At 40.9% G+C, this 27,507-nt stretch overlaps 5 protein-coding genes and 1 non-coding gene across 6 annotated transcripts; 3 read left to right on the top strand and 3 right to left on the bottom strand.

Moving 5' to 3' along the window:
* Window positions 1–311: 311 nt before the first annotated feature.
* LOC140224592 (histone H2B) lies at window positions 312–991 on the bottom strand. Its single transcript, XM_072300372.1, has one exon. It carries the CDS (start codon window positions 934–936, stop codon window positions 565–567), a length of 372 nt encoding a protein of 123 aa, XP_072156473.1. The 5' UTR covers window positions 937–991; the 3' UTR covers window positions 312–564.
* A 4,765-nt stretch (window positions 992–5,756) lies between these two features.
* Window positions 5,757–6,242, bottom strand: LOC140224591 (histone H2A). Its single transcript, XM_072300371.1, has one exon. The coding sequence runs from the start codon at window positions 6,181–6,183 to the stop codon at window positions 5,809–5,811; it is 375 nt and encodes a 124-aa protein (XP_072156472.1). The 5' UTR covers window positions 6,184–6,242; the 3' UTR covers window positions 5,757–5,808.
* A 1,371-nt stretch (window positions 6,243–7,613) lies between these two features.
* Window positions 7,614–8,500, top strand: LOC140224590 (histone H3). The gene has a single exon (XM_072300370.1). The coding sequence runs from the start codon at window positions 7,666–7,668 to the stop codon at window positions 8,074–8,076; it is 411 nt and encodes a 136-aa protein (XP_072156471.1). The 5' UTR covers window positions 7,614–7,665; the 3' UTR covers window positions 8,077–8,500.
* Window positions 8,501–12,664: 4,164 nt separating this feature from the next.
* LOC109041400 (histone H4) lies at window positions 12,665–13,039 on the top strand. Its single transcript, XM_019057747.2, has one exon. The coding sequence runs from the start codon at window positions 12,702–12,704 to the stop codon at window positions 13,011–13,013; it is 312 nt and encodes a 103-aa protein (XP_018913292.1). The 5' UTR covers window positions 12,665–12,701; the 3' UTR covers window positions 13,014–13,039.
* A 3,473-nt stretch (window positions 13,040–16,512) lies between these two features.
* LOC109041399 (histone H1-like) lies at window positions 16,513–17,186 on the top strand. The gene has a single exon (XM_019057746.2). The coding sequence runs from the start codon at window positions 16,594–16,596 to the stop codon at window positions 17,134–17,136; it is 543 nt and encodes a 180-aa protein (XP_018913291.2). The 5' UTR covers window positions 16,513–16,593; the 3' UTR covers window positions 17,137–17,186.
* A 5,338-nt stretch (window positions 17,187–22,524) lies between these two features.
* LOC140224729 (U1 spliceosomal RNA) lies at window positions 22,525–22,686 on the bottom strand. Its single transcript, XR_011899983.1, has one exon. It is a non-coding gene; the product is annotated as a U1 spliceosomal RNA (small nuclear RNA).
* Window positions 22,687–27,507: the final 4,821 nt, after the last annotated feature.

The following is a 27,507-nucleotide window of genomic DNA, read 5'->3' as shown; positions in this document are numbered from 1 at the left end:
TAATATAAAACGCGTGTATTCTTGAATGTTATTTGTCCGTAGAAAAAGTTTTTCTTCTCTCATTATGATCACCGTAGGTAATATCTATTATTATTATTATTAAATTGATCTCATATGAAATCAATTGTGAGATTGTTCGAATTATAGCGGTGAACGCTTAATTCGAATTTGAGGATCACCTTGTTACATAAACATAATAGCTATAGTGTTTAATGCTACAAATCTTAGCATTATTAATACTGATAAAATTATAAAACTGAATGAATAAAAAAAAAAAAATGGGAAAACAAATATATCATTGCGGAACAAACTCGGGAGAAAACGCCAGTTTAATTAATGGCCTAAGTAGCTGTTGCCTTAGGTATGATATGAAACATTCCGCCCCACTCGACCGTTACCTGTGCTTTATTCAAATCAAATTCCGAATAAAAGGAGGTGTTGGTGCTTCTGGGACTTTTGGGGAACAAGGGGATCAACCAGTCTCCTCATTCTTATGTAGTGCTCGTAAGTTTGGTGGCCCTGAAAAGGGCCGTTTTAAAGTGTGGAGCCAGGTGAAGAGAAGATCTACTTCGAGCTGGTGTACTTGGTGACAGCCTTGGTTCCTTCAGAGACGGCGTGCTTAGCCAATTCTCCGGGGAGGAGAAGCCTGACGGCGGTCTGGATCTCCCGGGAGGTGATGGTAGACCTCTTGTTGTAGTGGGAGAGACGGCTGGCTTCGGCGGCGATACGTTCGAAGATGTCGTTGACGAAGGAGTTCATGATGGACATAGCCTTGGAGGAGACTCCGGTATCGGGGTGCACCTGTTTCAAGACTTTGTAGATGTAGATGGCGTAGGATTCCTTCCTCCTGCGCTTCTTCTTCTTGTCACCCTTGGTGATGTTCTTCTGGGCCTTGCCCGCTTTCTTCACTGCCTTTCCACTTGCTTTCGGAGCCATTGCGTCGATGAGTTCGAGCTGCAAACGAGTGACTGCTCAGCGCTCAGCTCGGGTTTATATATACAATGGGCCGCCTCGATGCGCCCAATCCCAGGCGGTTGAACCGGCTCGCGGTGGGGCGCCAGGTGCTCAACGGTTTCCCCTCTCTGCTCTTTTCTCCTCTCCAGTAACGGTCACGTTCATTTATTCCATTTTTCGAGCACCGCAGACCTCTCGGTCGCCAATCTCATTTGAAATGCCATTTTTCTCGGTTCTCAAGAGCTACTAAAGCTTCGGTTCAGAGTTCGGAGTTCCATCGTCAATAAGGTTCGGCATAACATAAGACGAAAATCCACAGTCGAGGCGACTATCACTATCCTTTTACTCAGTCCCAATCGATGTTCTACACGGGTTCTACTCAATATGCAAAACTCTCAATATGGCTAAATGATACCCAGAGAGGGACGTAAAACTCTCAAAACGTCTGAATGAAATACGACTGAATGAAATGGCCTGCAACTCTCAGTGCGGCAAAATGAACTTCAGAGAGAGACGTTCAGCTCTCAATGCGGCACAATGAAATTCGGAGAAGGATGCGAAACTCTCAATTTGGCTAAATGATACCCGCAGTGGGACGAAATACTCTCAATACGGCTGAATGAAATACCTACGACTAAATGAAATCCAAAGAGCAGGGGCCTACAACTGGAAAAATGAATTTTATAGAGAGACGTTCAACTCTCAATGCGGCACAGTAAAACTCAGAGAGGGATGCAAAACTCTCAATATGGCTGAACGATACCTACCCAGAGAGGGACGTTAAACTCGCAATATGGCTGGCAATGAATGAAATCCAAGGAAGAACGTGCTACTCTCAGTACGGCACGATGAAATCGACGACACGAGTTCGAGAACTGTAAGTAAGTACATGGTTACGAACACTGGATAATGAACTGCAAACCTCTTTCGTCGATTATCCTTAAAAAATAGCTACACCACGCTGTTTCGCAGGAAAAATACTGAAAAAAAAATCAACATTTCGTTAAAATAAAAAGCCTTGCCGTACACGCGTGTTGATTTTTTTTCATTGCAGTTTAGTGGATGCACTTTTCCATGACTTATCTCTCGCCAAATGCTGCTATATTCTGGTCAATCAACATTTCAAGGATTCAAAAACTGGCGAGAGATAACAAAAGTCAAGTACCGAGTAAATGGAGGTACAGGAGAAACCAAACACACCGAGTAAGGGTTGAATTTCAAGTTTTACACTCAAATAACCAGTACTAAAACTCAAATAAACATAAGTTCATTTCAAGCTCAGCTGACGGAATAAACGAACAACGACCGTCATAATGCTGTCAAGTCCCAGTTTGAAAATGGTGAAATTAGTGGAAACAGGAAATTGGGAGTAATATGAAGAAAAATTAATTAAATAAATGAACGGAATTCAACATTTTCATAAGTTTATAACGTCAACTTTAGGTTGAATGATGAGTTCCCGCGTCTCAAATACATAGAAATGCATGAACCTTGATAGCAGAGCAAGGAAAGTTTAAAAAAAAAAAAAAAAAAAATCCTACCCTCACATTTCGAGAATACATGTTAGTCTTTGAATATTTCAAAATTGTATTTATTATTCAAACCCACACTCTGACGAAGGATCATTACTTGAAGCATTATAATTGAGGATCAATCCTAAGATTGCGAAGAGTACATGTATTTTTTAAGCGAGCGTGAAAACGCGCTACGGTGCTATTTTCCGCCGGAAAGATACATCCATTCTTCTAAAATGAAAAAAACAAAATGCCATTGCCAAATACCAAATGGCTAAAAAAAAGCATGGCTGACAGGCCCGGCACAGCGCTTGGGGACAAGCAAAATCGCAGCGCGCCTACATAATCGATAATGGCATCCCTGACGATCAAAACTAGGAGCCAAAATATCGAGAAGAAATAAGTATATCAATTCTTTGTTTTGTGGATTTAACCGTGTTAAAAACCATAAGAATTAAAAACTGTGGATTTCCGCACCGTTGCACTTCCTTCAGTATAATTAACGGACAAATTAGCTATCGGCTTTTGATTTAAAACATTCCCCGCGCTCTTGCGGGACCTAATGTGCTATGTTTAAATTCCGAATAAAATGAGACCTTTGTTCTTCGGGGAATTGCCGCATTCGAAGCGTAAGTAGTACCCCCCCCCCCCCCCCCAAACAACGTGGGAGGCGGGAAGGGGGGGGTTGAGTGGGGTACCCCCCCTTTCTCGCACATATTAAATAGGAAGGGTATGTTTTGACTTCGGACTCGAATTTTTTATACTAAACAAAGAAACAGAACTTTTTGTTCTGTGCCTTTTCCCCCTAGACCCCCATTTTTTGGAATTATCGGGCGCTTTGCTGCAATTTCTGGGCAGATTTCAGTAGGGCACTGTAAGTGTTAAAATTATCCGATTTTCAAGTCGAAAATTTCAAATGTCAAGTAGGGGTATGTTTTGACTTCAGATTTGGATTCTGGGCGACAAGTTGCGTGGAATTGATATGGCACGTGGCCTATTTGCCCCAAATTACCTTAGGACCCCCTTTCCCCACAAAGAACCGTGTGCGTTTGGAGGAAAGAACGGGTAAAAAAATTGGGGCAATCGATCCATTCGCAATGTCAATTCTACGTAACTTTTCGCGTAGAATCCAAACTTGAATCAGAATATACCCTTGCCATTTGAAATTTTCAACTTATGGCCCTCCAAAGCCCCACAATTTTGGGTCGACAGGGGTCACGTGGCACACCAACGAAAAGGTTTCGATCTTCTCTCTCAGAAGACTTTTAGATTTCAGAAATCGGATAATTTTAACGCCTGCAGAGCCCAATAAAGATTTGCCCGCCCATGGCTCCAAAAAGTGGGGGGGGGGGGGGGGCTCGGGGGAAGAAGGCATACAATAGAAAGTTCTTATTTTTGACTATGAAATTCGAATCCGAAGTCAAAACATACGCTTCCCATTTGAAATATGCGAGAAACGGGAGGTAACCGCCCTCCAGGGGGTTTAAAGGGACTGACAATATTTTCATTGAATTCTTCGAGGTTAATTTACCGCACTAAGTTTTGTTTTCGTCTCGAGGCTCAATTGTCGGCCTATGAAGGGCCGTTTGTAACTAAAGATACGAATGTTGGCAATATATAAGAAATGATATAATATATGAAATATTCAAGATATATATGAAATTTTGAAATATATATACGGAACTGTCGCAATATATGAGAAATGTGACAATATTTAGGAAATCGACTCCAAAATATATGGCGAAAATCGTGCAATATATAAGAAATGTGTCAATATATAAGAAATCGACTTCACAATATATATGGCGAAATTCGTGCGATATAAAGGGTAATCCATAAGCCCTTTCTATCGCATCTAAATTTTTACCTAATTGAGGCAAAGATTTGAATCCTGGGAGATGTTCTTAGGTACAAGGGAGCTACTTTCTGGCCCCCTAAAATTTTCCGGGGAACCCTTAGGGGGGAGGGGGGACGGAAACCAATTGTTTTTTCAATTGAGAAGACCCCCTTTGTTGTACCTTGTTCGAAAGAGCATCAAAAAAGGAAACTTTTCGGATAAACCAGAAGTCCATATCTCAAACCAATTCAAAATGGCGTTCGGTTAACATTCAAGATGGCCGAAAATTGACACCGGCTGTTTGTCAATGGATTTGCGCGAAAATCGGTATCTACGGGTATATTGATAGGAGAAAAACGAATTTGAAGTTAGATTTCAAAAAAAAAAAAAAAAAATCCGGCCATTTTGGAATTTTTTTTCTTTAGAAATCTAACTTCAAATTCGTTTTTCTCTTATCAATATACCCGTAGATACCGATTTTCGCGCAAATCCATTGACAAACAGCCGGTGTCAATTTTCGGCCATCTTGAATTTTAACCGAACGCCATTTTGAAACGGTTTGAGATATGGACTTCTGGTTTACCCGAAAAGTTTCCTTTTTTGATGCTCTTTCGAACAAGGTACAACAAAGGGGGTCTTCTCAATTGAAAAAACAATTGGTTTCCGTCCCCCTCCCCCCTAAGGGTTCCCCGGAAAATTTTAGGGGGCCAGAAAGTAGCTCCCTTTGACCTGAGAACATCCCCCAAGTTTCAAATCTTTGCCTCCATTAGGTAAAAATTTAGAGGGGATCGAATTATGGATCGCCCTTTGTATCGCACGAATTTCGCCATATATATTGTGAAGTCGATTTCTTAAATATTGACACATTTCTTATATATTGCACGATTTTCGCCGTATATTTTGGAGTCGATTTCCTAAATATAGGCGCTGAATATCTTAAAATTATAATAACTAACTAACTAACTGTCACATTTCTTATATATTGCGACAGTTCCGTATATATATTTCAAAATTTCAAAATTTCATATATATCTTGAATATTTCATGTATTACATCATTTCTTATATATTGCCAACATTCGTATCTTTAGTTACAAACGGCCCTTCATAGTCGGCCGTTCCTGGTTCCATCGAGAAAGATGGTGGACGAGTGCTCTGGATCACCCGGTAGAAATCCAGGAGTGAATAGTCAGCAGCTTCTACATGCATCAAGGCGAACAATAAAACGAGGGGAACTTTAACGTGCGATTGCACTTTTAACTTGGCGCTTTTCCCCCCCTCATTTTCTGTTCAAGATTATTTTGAAGACGCTATCTTTCCGGGCCCGGGAACAAATGGCTATAGTGGCAAAATTTGCCCACGTGACAATTTACACGGCAAGTTACACTTAAATCGAACGAGAGATTCCGCTTGGATGCATTACAAATGGTATATGGTAGCTACACAAATTGGTGGCCCTGAAAAGGGCCGTTTTAAAGTGAAGAGACGACTGGAGGGAGACAGCTTATGCCTTCTTCTCGGTCTTCTTGGGCAGAAGCACAGCCTGGATGTTGGGCAAAACACCTCCTTGGGCGATGGTGACGCCAGAGAGGAGCTTGTTCAATTCCTCGTCATTACGGATGGCCAACTGCAAGTGACGGGGGATGATCCTGGTCTTCTTGTTGTCACGGGCGGCGTTACCGGCCAACTCGAGAACTTCAGCGGCCAAGTATTCCATAACGGCAGCCAGGTAGACTGGCGCTCCGGCACCAACACGCTCAGCGTAGTTACCCTTGCGGAGCAGACGGTGGATACGTCCGACGGGGAATTGGAGTCCAGCGCGGGATGAACGGGTCTTGGACTTGCCCTTAGTCTTGCCTCCTTTACCTCTTCCAGACATGTTGAATGTTGCGTTTAAATCTGCTGCGTGGCGCGAATACTAAACGAATGGCTCAATAGGGGGAAGCTTGGCTATTTATACCTGAGCGGCTGCGTTTCGGCAGCGAATGGGAGGGGCCTGGTGGTAACTCCACTCTCTCGGAAGGTCGCCCGGGTTGGCGCGTAACACTGGGGCCATTGTTCCACGTTTCAACGGGCACAGCTGCTCGCTTCTCCATAACTTTTTACATTTTATCGGGCAGAGGCCTTGCGCTCATCGTGGAATAAAATACGAGATGATGAAGATTCCACGATGAATGAATTGGAGCCGACGAGTTTGCGGTGCTCGTTCCTTCCGAGTTCACTTCTCAGTTCACTTCTTCGGAATGCCTTAAACTCATGAGATTAATCCATGGATGAAATATCCAGTAAGTGAAGTCCGTACCATTAGCCCTATGGAGTTGCAGCTGATTTCCGATTCGACGTAACAGCGCAATGAAGTCGAAATACTGGTACAGTGGACTCTCGATAATTCGAATTTGAAGGGAATCGGCTTTTTCTTCGAATTAGCGAGGTTTCGAAATAAAGAGAGTTCGAATTAAAGAGATTCCATGTGGAAAAATTTCGAATTAGAGAGGTTCGAATTATAGAGGGAAGGCGCCATCTGAATTCGAATTATAGAGGGGCAAATGGACGGATTTACGCCAAAAGGTCTTTAGGTCAAAGGCCAAGCTCTTTCAGACACCCAGGTACATGAACAGTTGACTTCGAATTGTAGAGGGAATGTACCTTCTTAATTCGAATTACAGAGGGAGGACCATATTTACTTTCCACACTTCGTCGAATTACAGAGAGAATTTTTGTCGCAATTTCGAATTATAGAGGGCCGCGCCAGCTTAAAAATTTCGAAATACCGAGGGGAGAAAAATACATTGATTTTCTTCGAATTATCGGGAGATTTTCAAGGGAAACAGACTTTCCTTCGAATTAATGAGGTTTTCGAATTATCGAGAGTCCACTGTATGCGAATTACGAACACCAAGAATAATTTCAATAATCGTTTGTCACTGAAAAAAACCATGTTAACAACACAACAACACCGGAAGTAACATCAGAGGTCGGGACGCTGATTGTGCTTCCACAATATATTATATCTGTAGTTAGGTTGCATAATACGATAGCAAAATGATCGACGTCAACGTACATACACGTTGGTAAATGATACCAAAGCGGTAATGGAAACTGCTTTCACAACTAAAACTGAGATACTAACCAAAAACACAAGAAATTTGAGTACTTGAAATTGCATAAGTATCATACTGCTCGCAGGTTTACATATTTTCAAATCCAGCGCCATGACGGAAGGCTCCCATTGGGCGGCTCATCGACCACTCATCGACTGGGGCGCAAAATTGGCGGGAATCTCTACTATAAATACTCCGAACCTCCACCGTTCAACATCATATCACTTTTAGAGTTCTAGCAAGTCCTCGATCCGTGAAAGATGGCACGTACGAAGCAAACCGCCCGTAAATCCACCGGAGGAAAGGCCCCTCGCAAGCAGCTGGCCACCAAAGCCGCCCGCAAGAGCGCACCCGCCACCGGAGGAGTCAAGAAACCTCACCGTTACAGGCCCGGTACCGTCGCTCTCCGTGAGATCCGTCGTTACCAGAAGAGCACTGAGCTTCTGATCCGCAAGCTGCCTTTCCAGCGTCTTGTCCGTGAAATCGCTCAGGATTTCAAGACTGATCTCCGTTTCCAGAGCTCCGCTGTCCTCGCCCTGCAGGAGGCTAGCGAAGCCTACCTCGTAGGTCTCTTCGAAGACACCAACTTGTGCGCCATCCACGCCAAGCGTGTCACCATCATGCCCAAGGACATCCAGCTGGCTCGCCGCATCCGTGGAGAACGTGCTTAAGCGCATTCATAGATCCTGCACTCTTTTAAAACGGCCCTTTTCAGGGCCACCAAATCTCTGAGCATATCCGGTGCGGCACATCATCTGACCAAGTCGTGGCAGAGGGAAATGGATTAATGGAAAAATCCATAAACTTTACAAAGTACCAACTGCGACTCAAGGTACCACGGAGGCAGCCGGACCTTCTCCATGGAATAATAGCTATGCCTTCTCTCGGCTTAATAATTACACGGGGCCTCGTGGCGGAACGAAATTTTAAACTCACGTTTTGAGGTTTGGGCGTTGGATTTTCTACTTGATGATGTTTCACAGAATATTTTCAAGAGTAGTATGAGAGAAATTATACATGGTTGTTACTGTAGTGATTACTGATGTGATACTGCGTTAATTAGTGATAAAAAGAAGTATCAAAATTACTTTTTTTTTTTACCCATACCAAGATGTACAGTTGATTATGAGGATGAGCCCCGCCAAGTTCAAAAACACTCTCAGATATTGGTTAAGCTCCTTCTCAAAGTGCTTGCTGAACTTTAGGCACTCTAATTATGTCAAATTGCACAGAAAAGTCTTGCGAGAAGCGAAAAGGAAGTATACTGAAAAAATCATAGAAAATAGTGATAACCCTCAATAAGACAACGTGGAGATTAGTCAACTCTATATGATACGATAGGTAAATCCAATGACAATAAAATCAACGAGATACTAATAGATGGACTACCCGTAACAGACAACGAAATCTTAGCCCAGAAATTCAATGAATACTTTACCTCCGAAGTCCCCAAATTACTTGAGGAAACGTTCGAAAACAATGAGCCTCGGATAAATCAACCAAAACTATCTGAAAAACAAATACAGCGCCCTTCCAGTATTAATAAAGTGTCCTTTTCAAGTATTGAAACAATAATTAAAGAATTAAAAACTAGTACCTAGATCAACAACCCATTCCAAAACTCTGGCATTTTATCAAACAAGTGAATGGTGAAATCAGGAAACCGCTCACAAAGATTTTTTATTTACTTGTAAATTCATCCACTTATCGGAATGAACTTAAAAAGTCGACAGTCGTCTCCTTAGGCACATAAAAAAGATCCAAAATACCTAACGGCAAATGACAGACCCATATTGCTCTCAATAAATCCAATTAATAAAATCTTTGAGAAAGTAACAGCTCCTAAGATTCTTTATCAAGAATCAGTTATTTCACAGTAACCGGCATGGATTTATCCCAGGCAAGAGCACCCATACTGCAATCCAAGAAAAACTGAGAATATTACGTCATCAGAGCTATAAAAATAAATTGATTGCGGTCACATTGTACTGCGATCTCAGTGCTGCGTTTGACATAGTAAATCATGAATTAATATTATTATATAAACTAAAACACCATGGATTCAACGAATCAACCCTCAAACTAATGTTTTCCTACTTACAACATAGACTTCAGGCCCTTCTTCCAAACAGTGAATGGATAAAATCCCTCTATAAGGCCATCGAAGTCGGAGCACCCCAAGGCTCACTCCTAATTCCTCTCCTACGCATTCCTCATCTACAGAAATGATATCATCGATGCACTACCCAAAGAACTCGGCATCACAATACTATTTGCAGGCGATGTTTCAATAATAGTCTCGCAGGGTCAGATATCAATGAAATTTTCTTTAAACTCAGGTGATATAATTTTTCAAAAGCTTACCGATTGGTTCTTTAACAGTTTCATGATTTCCAATTTTAATAAAACATGTCCTATGATATTCAACGGCCCAAAATCTAGATTTAATCAAAGTACAATTATGACTCATAATATTAGCCTGAACATAGTTGACTCCCAAAAATTCCTAGGAATTTTCTTCGATGAAGACTTAAGTAAAATTCAACACACAACTATCAGCAATTTCGGAAAATCCCCACTCAATTATTCTCAAATTGAGAATTCTCAGAGACTCTCTCTCTCTTTACTAAATCTTTACTAAATCTCTACCGTTCCCTATTTCTTTCCTTAGTCAGTTATTCAATCCTATATTTCATCAGTAAAACTTATATTGAAACAATTTTCATAATTGAAAAAAAAAAAAAAAAAAAAAAAAAAAAGTACTCGAGACAATACTCAATCTTCCGAAAGATGCCTCTTGTAAAAAGTTATTTGTCAATAGGAAACTTCATACAATCCCTTCATTATATATCTTTCATACCTGTTTATATGAATTTACCTACCTACAGTTTTAATCTTAAGCCATTACCGGGAACAACTTTTAAATTTAAAATGGGAACTCTCTTTGCCTGATACTGCGTAGAAGTCATACCGAAAATACATGATATCCTTCCAAAAAAACAAAAATATGATTTTCGTACAAAATTTCGGCCCAATCCAAAAAAAGTCACTAATTACCAAAACCAAAAAAAAAAAAAAAAAAAAAAAAAAAAAAAAAAAAAAAATCAGGCACCCAAAAAATATGATGGTAGTACCGTTTGGATTCATCATTTAAAAGGAAATGATATAAATAAAAATGGTCTCATTTCCTCTTTCATGATATACTATACACCCCAACGTTTTTCACCAAAAAATCGTCATAAAATTGAGAAAAAATTCGGAGAAAGAAAAGGAATGGCCGGCACGTACAAAAAATGGTGGAAAAATATGGAACGGCTTCCGTAACCCTAAAAAAAAAAAAAAAAAAAAAAAATTTCCAAAAAAATAAAGTACACCTATTTCTTTTCTAGAGAAAAAAAAAAAAAAAAAAAAAAAAAAAAAAAAAAAAAAAAAAAAAAAAAAAATAAAAAATAAAAAAAATAAAAAAATAAAAAAAAAATAAAAAAATAAAAAAAATAAAAAAAATAAAAAAAATAAAAAAATAAAAAAAAATAAAAAAAATAAAAAAATAAAAAAAATAAAAAAATAAAAAAAAATAAAAAATAAAAAAAAATAAAAAAATAAAAAAAAATACAAAAATAAAAAATATAAAAAAAATACAAAAATTAAAAAAAAAATAACAAAAAATAAAAAAAATAAAAAAAATAAAAAAAATAAAAAAAAAAAGAAATAAGAAAATAATAAAAAAATTAAATAAAAAAAATAAAAAAATAAAATAAAATAAAATAAAAAATATCTTAGGACTAGGTCGAATAACGGCTGGTGTTGCTGGGGGACTCCAGCGGCCGATACGTGTTGCCGATACCCGTTGATTCGGACTGATGAGTGTTGAAAACCGATGCGCGGCAACCCGGGCATATTCAAATATTTCCCGCGCAATTCCAACTGAACCTGCTCAAAAAAATAAATAAGAAAAAATAAAAAAAATAAAAAAAAAAATAAAAAAAAATACATAAAAAAATTAAATAAAAAAAAATAAACAAATAAAATAAAATAAAACATATCTTAGGACTAGGTCGAATAACGGCTGGTGTTGCTAGGGGACTCCAGCGCCCGATACCGCCCGCACCGAAGAAATCTTGAGTTGCAGGAAACCCAGGAAACCCGGACCCTACTTCCTTTATTCTTCGAGTGTGCAACAGATATAAGAAAATTAATAGAAACGAGCATGGTGATACGTCCCAATAATACTGCCGGAGTGCGATTATTAATCCACGTCGGGTCGATACTAGACCAGTATAAACAGAGACGTATACAAATATATTATTGCTACAGTGGACTCTCGATAATTCGAACCTCGATAATTCGAAAACCTCGTTAATTCGAAGGAAAGTCTGTTTCCCTTGATAATTTCTCGATAATTCGAAAAAAAATCAATGTATTTTTCTCCCCTCGTTATTTCGAAATTTTTAAGCTGGCGCGACCCTCTTTAAGTCGAAATTGAAAATTCTCTCTGCAATTCGAAGTGTGGGAAGTAAATATGGGCCTCCCTCTATAATTCGAAATAAGACGATACATTCCCTCTACAATTCGAAGTAAACTGTTGTCTAAAAGAGCTTGGCCTTTGACCTAAAGACCTTTTGGCGTAAATCCGTCCATTTGCCCCTCTATAATTCGAATTCAGATGGCGCCTTCCCTCTATAATTCGAACCTCTCTAATTCGAAATTTTTCCACATGGAATCTCTTTAATTCGAACTCTCTTTATTTCGAAACCTCGCTAATTCGAAGAAAAATCCGATTCCCTTCACTTCAATTTCGAATTATCGAGAGTCCACTATATATTCATTCAGGGTTTAAATCACTAAAACTGATCATTTCACGTGAAACTTCATCAAATTCTTGCTGTTTCCCTCAGGCTACGGGCTACGCGCGTAGCTGCGCTTGCGCACCGCGCTCAGTCCCTCTGGCTCGAGAACCTAACCGTTCGACGTTCAGTTGTCGACTGGTAATGCGAAGAGGGTAAGAGCCGCACAGCACTCCTCTGATTGGCCCATCTACCCTCGTACACGTCACAATAGTTCCAACGAGGTCCCGCGCGCGGCATCGTTTTTGAAAGCGTAGCAAGGCCCCTCCACTCCTTTTGAATTTACCGCGACCCCGCGGCTACATTGTTACCGTTCATTGGTTCATTTTCGCGGGAAGTGGAAAGCGGTTCGGCCAATCGCAACGCTTCACTTCGGTCGAGCGACTGTATAAAAACGGTACGCACACACCTTCGGCTATCATTCTTTCTCGTGAGATCGAAGTAGCGCAATCATGACTGGTCGTGGTAAAGGAGGTAAAGGACTCGGAAAAGGAGGAGCCAAGCGTCACCGTAAGGTGCTCCGCGATAACATCCAGGGAATAACCAAGCCCGCCATCCGTCGTCTGGCCCGCCGAGGTGGAGTCAAGCGTATCTCTGGACTCATCTACGAAGAAACCCGCGGAGTTCTGAAGGTCTTCCTCGAGAACGTTATCCGTGATGCCGTCACCTACACCGAGCACGCCAAGAGGAAGACTGTCACCGCTATGGATGTCGTCTACGCCTTGAAGCGTCAAGGACGTACCCTCTACGGTTTCGGAGGTTAAGCAGCTTGCCACAATCACCGCACAACCATCTCTTTAAAACGGCCCTTTTCAGGGCCACCAAATGTACGAGCACCACACCAGGTCATTCCAGGCACGCGTTGTGTACGGCCATGAAATTCCGTCTTATACCTATACCGGAATCCCACGCTGAAAATGGCTGTCGACAATCACCGCTCGACGGCTGTAATTTCGCTTATTCGAGTTGTTTTCGTCCAGATTTGTATCAAATCTATTCGAATAGTTCCGAACAAATCTCACAATATCCGATGGCCACTAAGCCTCGTTTTTTTGCCCGATGTTATAAACAAACAATCTAGGAACAAACGAATAAACAAACTAGGACGCTTCGGGCCAATTACATGCCCATTCTCAACTGGAACATAAGCTAAAAAATTTCAAATTAAAACAAGAAAATGAGCAAGCAACTGCTCAAAGTAGGAATTAGTGCAAACTCGCATGCATGCTGTTGCATGCTCATCTTCTTGTTTGCACTAATTGGCCCGAAACGTCCTGGTTTGTTTATTCGATCTCCTTAGCCTTGTAAACCCATCTGGTTTGTATTAAATGTGTTTTTATTGTTGTTTGCATTCGGGCTATATTGTGTTTCATCCCTCTTTTTCATGTCCCATGTTAGTCAGTCTGTCAGTCAGCCAGCCAGTCAAGTCAAGTCAAGTCAGTCGAGCAGAGTATAGAGGGTGCGGAGGACCTGAAACACAAGTTTGACGTAAGAGCAAGAAGTTGCCTACGTTGGCGCGAGAGTGCGCGGCGAACGGATTTCCGCGCAGATTGGACGAGCGAGAGTTGCGGAGGGATGATGCATGAGAAATCGCCTATGTGGAGGTGCTCCGGCAGCAACAAACGCGCCGCCAGTTACGGGAAAACAATAGAGTAGTAGATTAGTTGCGTACGTTGCAACAAGCTGAGCGCCTGTTTTAGCACCGAGTCGGGCCTCTAACCTTCTATACGCTCTGTAGTTAAGTCAGTCCAGTCAGTCAGTCAGTCAGTCAGTCAGTCAGTCAGTAAATTTAATGGGACGATCAGCAGTTATGGCTATTTTATGAAAGTCGAGTCCAGCCTGCCAAGTTCAGGTCAGTTAGTGAAGTCAGTTCAGTCAGTCAAGTCAGTCAGTTTAATGAGACGGTCAGCAGCAAAGAGATCAGATTTCTTTAGTTCATGCTTTTTTTTCGAAGCTAAATTGCTGATAGTGAAATTGAGCGCCATTAAGAGGTTTCACCCCGTTTGTGAGGGACCGTCGCATTCATCCGTTCGTTCGTTCGTTCGTTCGTTCGTTCGTTCGTTCGTTCGTTCGTTCGTTCGTTTGTTCGTTCGTTCGAAAAATGTAAATTTTAATTACAACGTCTAAAGCCTGCCGGCAAACAGTGCCATTTGAGAGGCATAAGAAGCTTTCACTGAAAAAACTACAGATATCTAACAAGAAAGCACAACTAGAAGCAAATCATGCCTCATATGAGTATGTAATGACATACTTAAGAAGTAACAGTGAAACTCCCTACATAAACTAGGGGAAACCGGGACTATGTTGATCACATTTTTTGCAAACTTGTGTCCGAAGAAACAGAAGGATTGAATGCTCTAATCCTTGAGCATACAGTGTAGAATTAAAATCAACCAAAAATATTGTACAAAATAGTTTAATTTTGTGAATTTCATGCGTTTTTTAAGAAAAAATCCATTTTGGTCAACATAGTTGACTTAGTCCTATGTTGATCAACCCCGGGGTTAAGTGAGCCACCTGTAAGGAGGCTATGTGAACCTTCTTCAGTTGATTGCAATTGCACTTAAAAGAGCTTAAAACTCAATACCTTTGGAGCTGAAAATTTTAAAATAATTTTTTTTTTTTTTTTTTTTTTTTTTTTTTTTAAAGAACAGTATCAAATCTAATAAGTGAGTGGGTACGAAAGGATACTTAAAAAAGAAGAAGAAGATCTACTGCTCCACTAAATAAGACCATTTTAAACTTATAGAAAATGATTTTGAATCCATACGCGAAAAAAAATGTAAAAAGTATGTTTTCTTAGTAGGTCAACATAGCCCCAGAAAAATGGTCCACATAGCCCCGATTGAGGTTACCTCGAATCGAAGTCATCCAACTAAGAAACAAGGGGTCAAAAACCATAAATCCATACACTAAAATGAAAGGAAAGGGGGTCTCCTTCAAATAGGAACAAAGAAAAATGAAATATAAAAGAAATACTCTGCACCACAGCAAAAAAAATTCAAAATTAAAAAAATCGCATTTTCGGGCGATTTTCGAAGATAAAGAAGAATGTTATAGCACAGAGCATAACTGAGGGGGACACCATCGATGTTGATGTTTTAAACTGTTAGTCTACATCGCTGCCAACCTTCTTTCTCATCAAACATCAAATTTACCTTTTTCCCTACAAAATTCCCACGATGGTTATCATAGCCCCGTGGCCAACATAGCTAGCCCCGGTCTCCCCTATTATGTAGCAATATTAATCCTTTCATCCGTCGTTCTAAAACTTTCCTTTTTATTTATTTCATTAAATCTTCGTATCTCTCTACTTACTAATGTATATATTTGTGATGTTCTTTCGAGTTCTTTCTTCTTCTAACGAAACGTTTCGTGATGGTAATGTACACGATGGAATTGGTAAGTAGCTGGATGAGCGATGTATGCGCTATGCTCAGTTCCATTGCGGGGCGTTTGACATTGACTCTCCGTGGAGGTAGATGACCTCCATTAATTTGAGAAGTTCAAATTCCAGGCATTTCGGCTCCTCAAGGGTCGCTAATTATTCTGTTTTTAATTATCAAAATAAATGCAACGAGCAATGCCTCACTTTGCAGGACGAATGCAGCCTTACAGCAAGACAATAGGACTGGCATGGAGTACCTATTCTTGACGGCGCGTTTGAACGATTCTAATGTCGAATAATCGGGGATTTTCACCATTTTTTAGGAGTCTCTTATCAAAGAAGATACTGCATAACAAATACCCTTAGTGAAGACCATCTACTACCCCCAAAAACATCAATTTTGGGGAGGAAAACGGGTGCCTAGTCTCTTCACACAGGTTAGAGAACTCGATTCAGAGTGCGGACACACCAACTTCGAGGTCCGAAAAATCGGCGCTCTTCCACCGATTTTGATGAGGTCGGACTTTTTTTGAAAGCCAAATACGTCCAGAATTGAATTTGCACTAACCGTAACGCGGTGAATTCTCAAAAAACTTACAGAATCGTCAATTTATTCGAGAAACCCCAAGCGCATAACAAGGGATGACCAGAAAACCCAGTCCAGATTAATTATATTACCTCGCGACGGGACAGAAAAATTCGTTGAATCGGAAGACCAAACTATGTAGTTCATAGTTCAGAGGGGATCTCTCTTAATTATTGGTTAAAAATACAGCAATTTAGAGAAAAGAAAAGTGTCACGAACACGGAACGAAACAAATTAAAATGAACAGTGCAAATACTGCCGCTTTGTTCCTTTTGGCTCTTGCGCGAGGGATAAGAATATACTCCCCACCTCGCCACTCGTATCTTTCGTTTCTCTCAATTCGAACGCTACTCTCGCACCGCTCTCAACCATGTCTGACGCTCCAGTCGCTGCCGCTCCGGCAACCCCCAAGACTCCTAAGAAGAAGGCTGCAGCCAAGCCCAAGAAGCCCGCTGCTCACCCTCCCACCGCCACCATGGTCAACGAGGCCATCAAATCCCTGAAGGACAAGAAGGGATCCTCCCTCCAGGCCATCAAGAAATACATCGCCGCCACCTACAAGGTGGATGCCGACAAACTTGCACCTTTCATCCGCAAGTACGTCATCTCCGCCACCGGTTCTGGCAAGCTCATCCTCACCAAGGGTAAAGGCGCCGCCGGATCCTTCAAGCTCCCAGCCAAGGAAGAGAAGAAGAAGGTAGCCAAGAAACCCGCCAAGCCAAAGGCGGCAAAAGCCAAGAAACCAAAGGCAGCCAAGCCCAAAAAAGTCAAATCTCCGAAGAAGCCCAAGGCAGCCAAATCACCGAAGGCCAAGAAGGTCGCCAAGCCACCCACCAAGAAGCCGAAGGCACCGAAACCCAAGAAAGCTGCAGTCAAGAAAAGCCCAAAGAAAGCCGCACCCAAGAAGAAGTAAACATAACTCCACCACCCTTCTTCACAACGGCCCTTTTCAGGGCCACCAAACCGGAGCACATACTCTCTCTCACTTTCATCTACGCTTAGAGCCTTCTATCATAGTGTACCATAGTTGTAGCATACTGCACTATTTTTGAAACTTCATCGGCACAATGAACACTAATTTTTTGTTTAAATTGAACTTTTTTCGAAAACTTTCTTGAAAACCGATTTTATAGTTAGATGACTTACTTCCTTATTCAGTCACGTGAAGATGGGTGGCCTGCCCACCCGAAATGACCATTGTGCGTAAAGAATAATAAGAAAGTAAGTCATCTAACTATATAATCGGTTTTCAAAAAAAGTTCAATTTGAATAAAAAACTAGCCTTACATCATAACCACCACTATTACAGAAAATTCCGACTTTTATAATACACGCATCACGCTTAACTGAGTCTAATATCCGTGTTTGCACACGTTCAACTGAGAATCACCGATCCGGGGTCCAGGGATATTTTTAGTGTATTTTCCGAAGAAAATACACTATTGCATTCTCCCATGATGTCGGACCCAGACCTGAGACATTGTGAAGAGCACCGATCACGGGTCGTAGATCACGAAAATATACAGGGTGATCCAAAAGTCCCTTCCACCCCCTCTAACTTTTTACCTAATTGAGGTAAAGATTTGAAACTTGGGGGATATTCCTAGGTCAAAGGGAGCTACTTTTTGGCCCCCTAAAATTTTCAGGGGGGCCCCCTTGGGGGGGGGGGGGGGGGCAACGGCCCCCAACTTTGAATTTTCAAATGGGAAGACCCCCTTTGTGATAGCTCGTTCGAAAGAGCATAAAAAAAGAAAACTTTTCGCGCAAACCCGAAGTCAATATCTCAAACCGTTTCAAAATGGCGGCCGGTCAAAGTTCAAAATGGCCGAAAATTCACACCGGTTATTTGTCGATGGATTTGCGCGAAAATCGGTATGTAGGGGTATTTTGGCACGAGAAAAACGAATTTGACGTTAGATTTTCAAAAAAACCGAAATTTCCAAAATGGCCGCGGGTTAAAGTTCAAAATGACAAAAAATTGATTTTTTTAGAAATGTAAGTTCAAATTTGTTTATCTTATGCCAAAATACTCTCAAATTCCAAGTTTTAGGCAAATCCATCAGCAAAAAACTGAGGTGACAATTTTCGGCCATTTTAAATTTCAACCGGTGGCCATTTTGGAAGTTTTGGTTTTTTTGAAAATCTAACGTCAAATTCGTTTTTCTCGTGTCAAAATACCCCTACATACCGATTTTCGCGCAAATCCATCGACAAATAACCGGTGTGAATTTTCGGCCATTTTGAACTTTAACCGGCCGCCATTTTGAAACGGTTTGAGATATTGACTTCGGGTTTGCGCGAAAAGTTTTCTTTTTTTATGCTCTTTCGAACGAGCTATCACAAAGGGGGTCTTCCCATTTGAAAATTAAAAGTTGGCCCCCTGAAAATTTTAGGGGGGCCAAAAAGTAGCTCCCTTTGACCCAGGAATATCTCCCAAGTTTCAAATCTTTACCTCAATTAGGTAAAAAGTTAGAGGGGGTGGAAAGGGACTTTTGGATCACCCTGTATGCCATTCAAATTCATGTATATATATATATATATATGTATGTATATATGTATGTAAATAGCCTAGAAGCTGATCGTCGTTAACTAAAACTAACTAACTAACTATATGTATGTATGTATGTATGTATTTCCGCCTTTTGAAGATTTTTCGATTTTTGAGTGGTTATATCTTCCCTACGTTGAAAGATATTTTGACCATTTTTTTTGCATTTAGTAGAGACTCATTAGAACTACTATTCTGCGAAAAAAAATTGAAATTTGAGGCAATAGATCTTGAGGGGTGGGGCTAGAAAGTGGGGGGAGGTCAAATCTTGTCCACTCGATAACTCGAGCGAAAATGAATATTTTGAGCTGAAATTTTTATGGGTGGTAGTTCTTCTATAGGACTGGTTTGGTATTGAATTTGAGCCAAATCGGCCGAGCCGTTTAAAAATGGCGAGCTTTGAAAGTTTTAGGCGAGGGGTGCGCGGCATGAGGGGAGCCGGCCGGAGCAGGGCCGCACAGTGGGTCGGGGGAGAAAGTTTTTGGACAAGCGGATCGTCGCACAGTGGGTCAGAGGGAAGAAGTTTTTGGACAAAATTTTCGTCGCACAGTGGGTCAGGGGGAGGAAGTTTTTGGACAAAATTTTCGTCGCACTGCGGGTCAAGCTTTTCGTCGCTCAGTGGTTCAGGGGAAGGAAGATTTTGGACAAACTGCCCGTCGCACAGTGGGTCAGGTGAAGAAAGTTTTCGGACGAACTGTTCGTCGCACAGCGGCCCAAGGAAAGGAAATATCTGGAAAAACTATCCATTACACAATGACTTACAGACGTACGATTTTATGACTACAAAAGTCCCACTTCGGGAAATACACTTCCTTCCCGCGGTGGATGCGCGGGACACTTAAAAAGAGGAAAAACTAGATGTGCAGACGACCCTGAAAAGACGCGCGCGAAGCGAAGCGGAGCGCCGGTTTTTTTTTCTTCTTTTTTTTTTCTTTCTTTTAATTATGATAAATGTTACCCTCTATCTTAGCTCCAACTCTATAGAGAATACTATTTCATCCGATTGTTGTAGGCCTTATCGGCCACACTATTTCCCTCGAAAGCCGTAACATGCAACGATTCTATCACTCGATAGCTCAAAATTCTTTAAAAAAAAGGCAATAGTGTATTACTCCCGCATGACTCCTGATCGATATATCGAGTCGACTGTGGCCAAGCATCTAAAGAGCGGTTGCGGCCAGAAATCGATAGAGTCCGTCAGAAATCACCGAATTCCACGAAAATAGAGCAAACATTAGCCGATATAGCATTTTAGGCCGCGGCCGCCATCTCGGATTTGGAAATATTGAAAATCCGACCAAAAATTCGAGTTACCAAATGAGAACTACAACCGGATACCGAGTCTCACGAAAATCGCGGAAACAGGTTTCGATTTAGCATTTTCGGCCAGGGCCGCCATATTAGATTTTGAAATTTGGAAAATCTGACCAAAAATTCGAGTTTCCGGATGAGGAGTACAACCGGATATAGAGTCTCACAAAAATCGACGAAAGAGGTTTCGATGTACCATTTTAGGCCACGGCCGCCATATTGGATTTTGAATTTTTGAAAATCTGACCGAAAATGCGAGTTTCCCGATGAGAACTACAGCCGGATACCGAGTCTCACCAAAATCTAGGAAACAGGTGCCGATTTAGCATTTTCGGCCACGGCCGCCATATTGGATTTTGAAATTTTGACAATCCGACCAAAAATTCGAGTTTCCCGATGAGAACTACAACCGGATACCGAGTCTCACGAAAATCGACGAAACAGGTTTCAATTTAGCATTTTAGGCCACGGCCGCCATCTTGGATTTTGAAATTTTGAAAATCTGACCAAACATTCGAGTTTCCCGATGACAACTACAACCGGATACCGAGTCTCACGAAAATCGAGGAGACAGGTGCTGATTTAGCATTGTAGGCCGCGGCCGCCATCTTGGACTTTGAAATTTTGAAAATCTGACCAAAAATGCGAGTTTCCCGATGAGAACTACAGCCGGATACCGAGTCTCACGAAAATCTAGGAAACAGGTGCCGATTTAGCATTTTAGGCCACGGCCGCCATCATGGATTTTGAAATTTTGACAATCCGACCAAAAATTCCAGTTTCCCGATGAGAACTACAACCGGAGACCGAGTCTCATGAAAATCGACGAAACAGGTTCCGATGTAGCATTTTAGGCCACGGCCGCCATCATGGATTTTCAAATTTTGACAATCCGACCAAAAATTCGAGTTTCCCGATGAGAACTACAACCGGATACCGAGTCTCACGAAAATCGACGAAACAGGTTTCGATTTAGCATTTTAGGCCACGGCCGCCATATTGGCTTTTGAAATTTTGAAAATCTGACCGAAAATTCGAGTTTCCCGATGAGAATTACAACCGGGTACCGAGCCTCACGAAAATCTAGGAAACACTCGCACCTTAGCATTTTAGGCCACGGCCGTCATATTGGATCTTGAAATTTTGAAAATCGGACCAAAAATTCGAGTTTCCCGATGAGAACTACAACCGGATATCGAGTCTCACGAAAATCGACGAAACAGATTTCGATGTACCATTTTTAGGCCACGGCCGCCATCTTGGATTTTGACATTTCGAAAATCTGACGAAAATTCGAGTTTCCCGATTAGAACTACAACCGGATACCGAGCCTCACGAAAATCGAGGAAACAGGTGCTGATTTAGCATTTTAGGCCACGGCCAATCCGATTTTGACAATCCGACCAAAAATTCGAGTTTCAACGTAGCTTATCGTTTTCCTCATACCCAGATACCCCCGAACACCGAGTTTCAGGCGAATCTATCGGCAAAAAGTCGAGGTTGCCAATTGTTGACCGTTTTGAACTTTAATTGGGGGCCATTTTGAAAAATTAGGGTTTGTTTAAAAATCTAACATCGAATTCGTTCTTCTCGGGTCACAATACCCCTAGATACCGAATTTAAGGTGAATCCATTGGCAAGAAATCGAGTTTGTCAGATTTTCGGCCTTTTTGAGCCTTAACCGGTGGCCGTTTTGAAAAATTAGGGTTTTTTTAAAAATCTAACGTCAAATTCGTTTTTCTCGTTCCAAAATACCCCCTGTTACCGAGTTTCAAGCAAATCCATGTGCAAATAGCAGAGGTGCCAATTTTCGGCCATTTTGAACTTTGACCGGCCGCCATTTTGAAACGGTTTGAGATGATGACTTCGGGTTTGCGCGAAAAATGTTCTTTTTTTATGCTCTTTCGAACGAGGTATCACAAAGGTGGTCTTCCCATTTGAAAAAAAAAGTTAGGATCCGTAACCCCCCCCCCCCCACCCAAAAAAAAATTGGGGGGGGGGGGTCAAAAAGTAGCTCCCTTTGATCTAGGAACACCCTTCAAGTTTCAAATCTCCACCTCAATTAGGTCAAAAGTTAGGGGGGGGGAGGGGACTTTTCGAACACCCTGTATAAGAAAGTTTCCTCAGAAATTGTCTCTACTTAGCCCCTATGTGCTCTATTGACTGGACTAATTTACAGTAGATGATTTAGCGTTGAAGTTTGTATCGTAAACTCACTTGAAGAATGGCTAAGTTTCATAGCTGGACACAGACTTTCAAACGGTTGGCTCTGAGTTTGAAATCAGGCCTTTCCTTCGACAACAAAAGTCCCATAAGAAACCGACTATCATCGTCCGAATCTACTTGTCATTACAGGTGAGGAACGAATTTTACCGGCAGAGCAGCATAAGATCGCTCACCTTCCAGATTAGAGATCTTTGGAAGGAGAATGAGGTTGCTTATCCGGGACAGCGCGAACGCAGTCCCGACTCCCAAAAATTACGCGCCCGAGGTATCTACATTTGAGATACTCGCAGGGGTCAGCCCAACCGGAGTGCAATGGAATGGCCTCGCCCTGGGGGAACCGCCTTCTTGATCACGGTAACCCCCACGCCAGGTAAGTATGGTTTGGAGGTTTGCAACACTGGGTACCCATGCACAGGGAGGCTCTTACCTTCACTGAGACTAAGGCAAATTTATTCGGTTCGTTTTGATGCTGTAAATTGATCAAAATCAATTTCTTCAATTTGTTCACCGGTAAATCACCCCGCTCTACGAACAATACCCTAGGTTGTACATCTGAACAGTCAAAATTCCGTGGAGAAAAAACAGAAATCTATATAGAAATCAACCCAGGAGTACAGAGTCGTCGTGCACACGCAACAAAAATTCTTCCGCGATAACTACGCTAAACAGCCGCACGGAGCGCTGGGTGCACGGTCGGTAGATTGTGGTGTTCACTTCCAGAGGGACTTGCCGACCGGCGCGATCTTTAAATGCATAGAGTACGTGGAGTCGTAATGTAAATGGGAGATCTGGCGCCATGTTCTGCTCGACGAATTCCGAGCCCGGTGTGCGCCGAGTTCGGGTCGCTTTTTCGATACATTTTCGATCCAAAATGGCGGTGTGGAATACGTGGTAATTCCTATCTCCTCTGTTGTTGTTGTTGTTGTTGTTGTCATCGGATGGCCGGATACCCGTGTATCGCAAACAATCGATTCTGTATCGAAAAAGTGACCCGGCGTCACTCAGGAGTCTTGGAATTCGGGACATGGAAAATGCTTAAAAGTGCCGCCAGCTCTCCCACTTACATTACGACTCTATGTACTCTATGTTTAAATGCTGCGTGCATGATCCGCCGCCGCAGAAAATGTTATTCAACAAATATAATATGTTATTCGGCGGTACCGGGCTTCCTATAGATTGAACTATAATTGTTTGAAGAATATTAAAAGTGAGTTTTAAAGCCGCTAGGATTTAGAAGAGTTTTTCTGAAAAACCAACAAGAGCGAACTGCGTGCTCTTGCGTTTTTAGCTGAAGAAAAAGCTGAAAATTTCAAATGTGCTTTTTCCTCCTGTTTCAAAGGTATGACCCAAGCGTTCCCTAGTATTTTCATAGTTAACAAAGATTTAAACGAAATAGCTGTCCTGGAGTGATTTCCTGATGTCATTATTCTTTTGTGTAATTTTCGCGTAATCATGTTCGTGAAAACTTTAGTTTCCATTGCTTCCGCAACAGTTGAAAAAGAAAACGAATTTCTCACTAACTTTAAAAGTGCAATGTACTCCCGCTCAGAATCTGATTATTCAAAAAAAAAAAAAAAAAAAAAAAAAAAAAAAAAAAAAAAAGGCAACTTTCATGCAGTGTAGCAATGACGTTTAAATTCGTGTTAACAAGAAATATGTTTCATTGACAGAACAGTTCTTAAAAAACTGGGATAGGTAGGTCCCACCTGAGATGTCGAAAATGTAACCTAAGTCCGGTGTTGCTGTGTGGCGTAACCCGAGTTCAGCGTTGTCGTGTGCCCTAAGCTAACCTAACCTAACCCAACCTAACTACCACCCATAAAAATTTCAGCTCAAAATATTCATTTTCGCTCGAGTTATCGAGTGGACAAGATTTGACCTCCCCCCACTTTCTAGCCCCACCCCTCAAAATCTATTGCCTCAAATTTCAATTTTTTTTCGCAGAATAGTAGTTCTAATGAGTCTCTACTAAATGCAAAAAAAATGGTCAAAATATCTTTCAACGTAAGGAAGATATAACCACTCAAAAATCGAAAAATCTTCAAAAGGCGGAAATACATACATACATACATACATATAGTTAGTTAGTTAGTTTTAGTTAACGACGATCAGCTTCTAGGCTATTTACATACATAGATACATACATACAGGGTTATCCAAAAGTCACTGACCACCCCTGTAACTTTTTTCCAAATTGAGATAGAAGTTTGAAACTTTGGGAATGTTCCTCGGTCTAAGGTAGCAATTTTTTGGTCCCCCCAAAATTTTGGGGGGCGGCCCCCCTTAAGGGGGGCGGGGGCTAACTTTTTTTTTTCAAATGGCAACCCCCCCTTTGTGATACCTCATTCGAAAGATAATAAAAAAAGAAAATTTTTGGCGCAAACCGCAGGTCAAAATGTTCATTTTTGACAAAATGGCGGCCGGTCACAGTTCAAAATGGCGGAAATTTGGCATCTCCGTTGTTTATTGACGGATTGGTGTGAAACTCGGAATCCTAGGGTTTTTTGAGATGAGAAAAACGATTCTGGCATTGGTTTTCCAGAAAAGTCAGTCCTTTTCAAAATGGCGGCCGTCAAAATGGCGGCCTAGAGCGGGAAGTGCAGATATTTAGGCTGCATATCGTTGGATTTGCAGGAAACTTGGTTTCTTGGGGTCTTTCAGCACGAGAAGAACGAATCTTTCATTGGATATCTGAAATTTTGACAAATTTCAAATGGCGGCGGAAAAATGGCGGAAAATCAGTTTTACGGCTCTTTACCGATGGATTTGCATGAAATTCGATATCCTGGCGGTTTTTGCCGGGATTAAAAGGAATCTTTCATTAGATTCTTGAAATATCAAATAATTTCATGCTAATCCATCGGTAAAGAGCCGTAAAACTGATTTCCCGCTATTTTTCCGCCGCCATTTTGGAATTTGTCAAAATTTCAGATATTCAATGAAAGATTCGTTCTTCTCGTGCCAAAACACCCCCAGAAACCAAGTTCCCTGCAAATCCAACGATATGCAGCCTAAATATCCGCACTTCCTGCTCTAGGCCGCCATTTTGAAAAGGACTGACTTTTCTGGAAAACCAATGCCAGAATCGTTTTTCTCATCTCAAAAAACCCTAGGATTCCGAGTTTCACACCAATCCGTCAATAAACAACGGAGATGCCAAATTTCCGCCATTTTGAACTTTGACCGGCCGCCATTTTGTCAAAAATGAACATTTTGACCTGCGGTTTGCGCCAAAAATTTTCTTTTTTTATTATCTTTCGAATGAGGTATCACAAAGGGGGGGTTGCCATTTGAAAAAAAAAAGTTAGCCCCCGCCCCCCTTAAGGGGGGCCGCCCCCAAAAATTTTGGGGGGACCAAAAAGTTGCTACCTTAGACCGAGGAACATTCCCAAAGTTTCAAACTTCTATCTTAATTTGGAAAAAAGTTACAGGGGTGGTCAGTGACTTTTGGATAACCCTGTATATATATATATATACATGAATTTGAATGGCATACAGGGTGATCCAAAAGTCCCTTTCCACCCCCTCTAACTTTTTACCTAATTGAGGTAAAGATTTGAAACTTGGGAGATATTCCTGGGTCAAAGGGAGCTACTTTTTGGCCCCCCTAAAATTTTCAGGGGGCCAACTTTTAATTTTCAAATGGGAAGACCCCCTTTGTGATAGCTCGTTCGAAAGAGCATAAAAAAAGAAAACTTTTCGCGCAAACCCGAAGTCGATATCTCAAACCGTTTCAAAATGGCGGCCGGTTAAAGTTCAAAATGGCCGAAAATTCACACCGGTTATTTGTCGATGGATTTGCGCGAAAATCGGTATGTAGGGGTATTTTGACACGAGAAAAACGAATTTGACGTTAGATTTTCAAAAAAACCAAAACTTCCAAAATGGCCACCGGTTGAAATTTAAAATGGCCGAAAATTGTCACCTCAGTTTTTTGCTGATGGATTTGCCTAAAACTTGGAATTTGAGAGTATTTTGGCATAAGATAAACAAATTTGAACTTACATTTCTAAAAAAATCAATTTTTTGTCATTTTGAACTTTAACCCGCGGCCATTTTGGAAATTTCGGTTTTTTTGAAAATCTAACGTCAAATTCGTTTTTCTCGTGCCAAAATACCCCTACATACCGATTTTCGCGCAAATCCATCGACAAATAACCGGTGTGAATTTTCGGCCATTTTGAACTTTGACCGGCCGCCATTTTGAAACGGTTTGAGATATTGACTTCGGGTTTGCGAGGAAAGTTTTCTTTTACGATGCTTTTTCCGTTTTTTGGAGTTATATTGTTTGAGGTGATCATATATTTATACACTTGGCAAAGTTTTCGGGACCCGGGCCTATTTTATTTCCGCAATTAAAATTATTGCTGTTCCTGCAGGAATTAAAATTGTTTGAAGATCAGCTACCCACTATGCATGGAATACAAGTACTCTAACTTGTCTAATCCACTCGTTTTTTTTTTTTTTTATTCACGGGGTTTTTATTTTTGTTTACTGAGCGAGTTTTGATGATTGGGATTATTTTGGGTAATTCTCCTGTTGATGTTTGTTTTTACGTGACACTCATTTTGTTCTTGCTCATTTGCACTGTGTGATATCAATGGGAATTATTTCTGCTAATACAGAAGGATTTTCCAATGATTTCCTTCGGTTCTGGGAGTAACTCGAAATAATTACAGGTTAGTCTCTCAATTTTATGTTATACTTGTGGGAGTGAACCTAACGTGTTTTCCACGGTTAGAAAATCACAACTACTACTACCGTGATAATTGCTACGTTTTTTCAATAATTTGAACTGTGATACTACCCCTGCGAAATCGAGGTGTGCAAGATTTGTCTCTGCTAAAATTGTAATAAGTATGTCCTATAACAACTGCTGGAGATGAAATTAATATAAAACGCGTGTATTCTTGAATGTTATTTGTCCGTAGAAAAAGTTTTTCTTCTCTCATTATGATCACCGTAGGTAATATCTATTATTATTATTATTAAATTGATCTCATATGAAATCAATTGTGAGATTGTTCGAATTATAGCGGTGAACGCTTAATTCGAATTTGAGGATCACCTTGTTACATAAACATAATAGCTATAGTGTTTAATGCTACAAATCTTAGCATTATTAATACTGATAAAATTATAAAACTGAATGAATAAAAAAAAAAAAATGGGAAAACAAATATATCATTGCGGAACAAA

Source organism: Bemisia tabaci, chromosome 5 (assembly GCF_918797505.1).
Source record: "Bemisia tabaci chromosome 5, PGI_BMITA_v3".
NCBI lineage: Eukaryota > Metazoa > Arthropoda > Insecta > Hemiptera > Aleyrodidae > Bemisia > Bemisia tabaci.
Note: the sequence above shows the minus strand (reverse complement) of the source record. Positions and strands in the feature narration are given on the sequence as shown.

Excerpts from the sequence above, each read along its gene's own strand:
- LOC140224592 (XM_072300372.1), bottom strand. The coding sequence starts at position 936 with ATGGCTCCGAAAGCAAGTGGAAAGGCAGTGAAGAAAGCGGGCAAGGCC.
- LOC140224591 (XM_072300371.1), bottom strand. The coding sequence starts at position 6,183 with ATGTCTGGAAGAGGTAAAGGAGGCAAGACTAAGGGCAAGTCCAAGACC.
- LOC140224590 (XM_072300370.1), top strand. The coding sequence starts at position 7,666 with ATGGCACGTACGAAGCAAACCGCCCGTAAATCCACCGGAGGAAAGGCC.
- LOC109041400 (XM_019057747.2), top strand. The coding sequence starts at position 12,702 with ATGACTGGTCGTGGTAAAGGAGGTAAAGGACTCGGAAAAGGAGGAGCC.
- LOC109041399 (XM_019057746.2), top strand. The coding sequence starts at position 16,594 with ATGTCTGACGCTCCAGTCGCTGCCGCTCCGGCAACCCCCAAGACTCCT.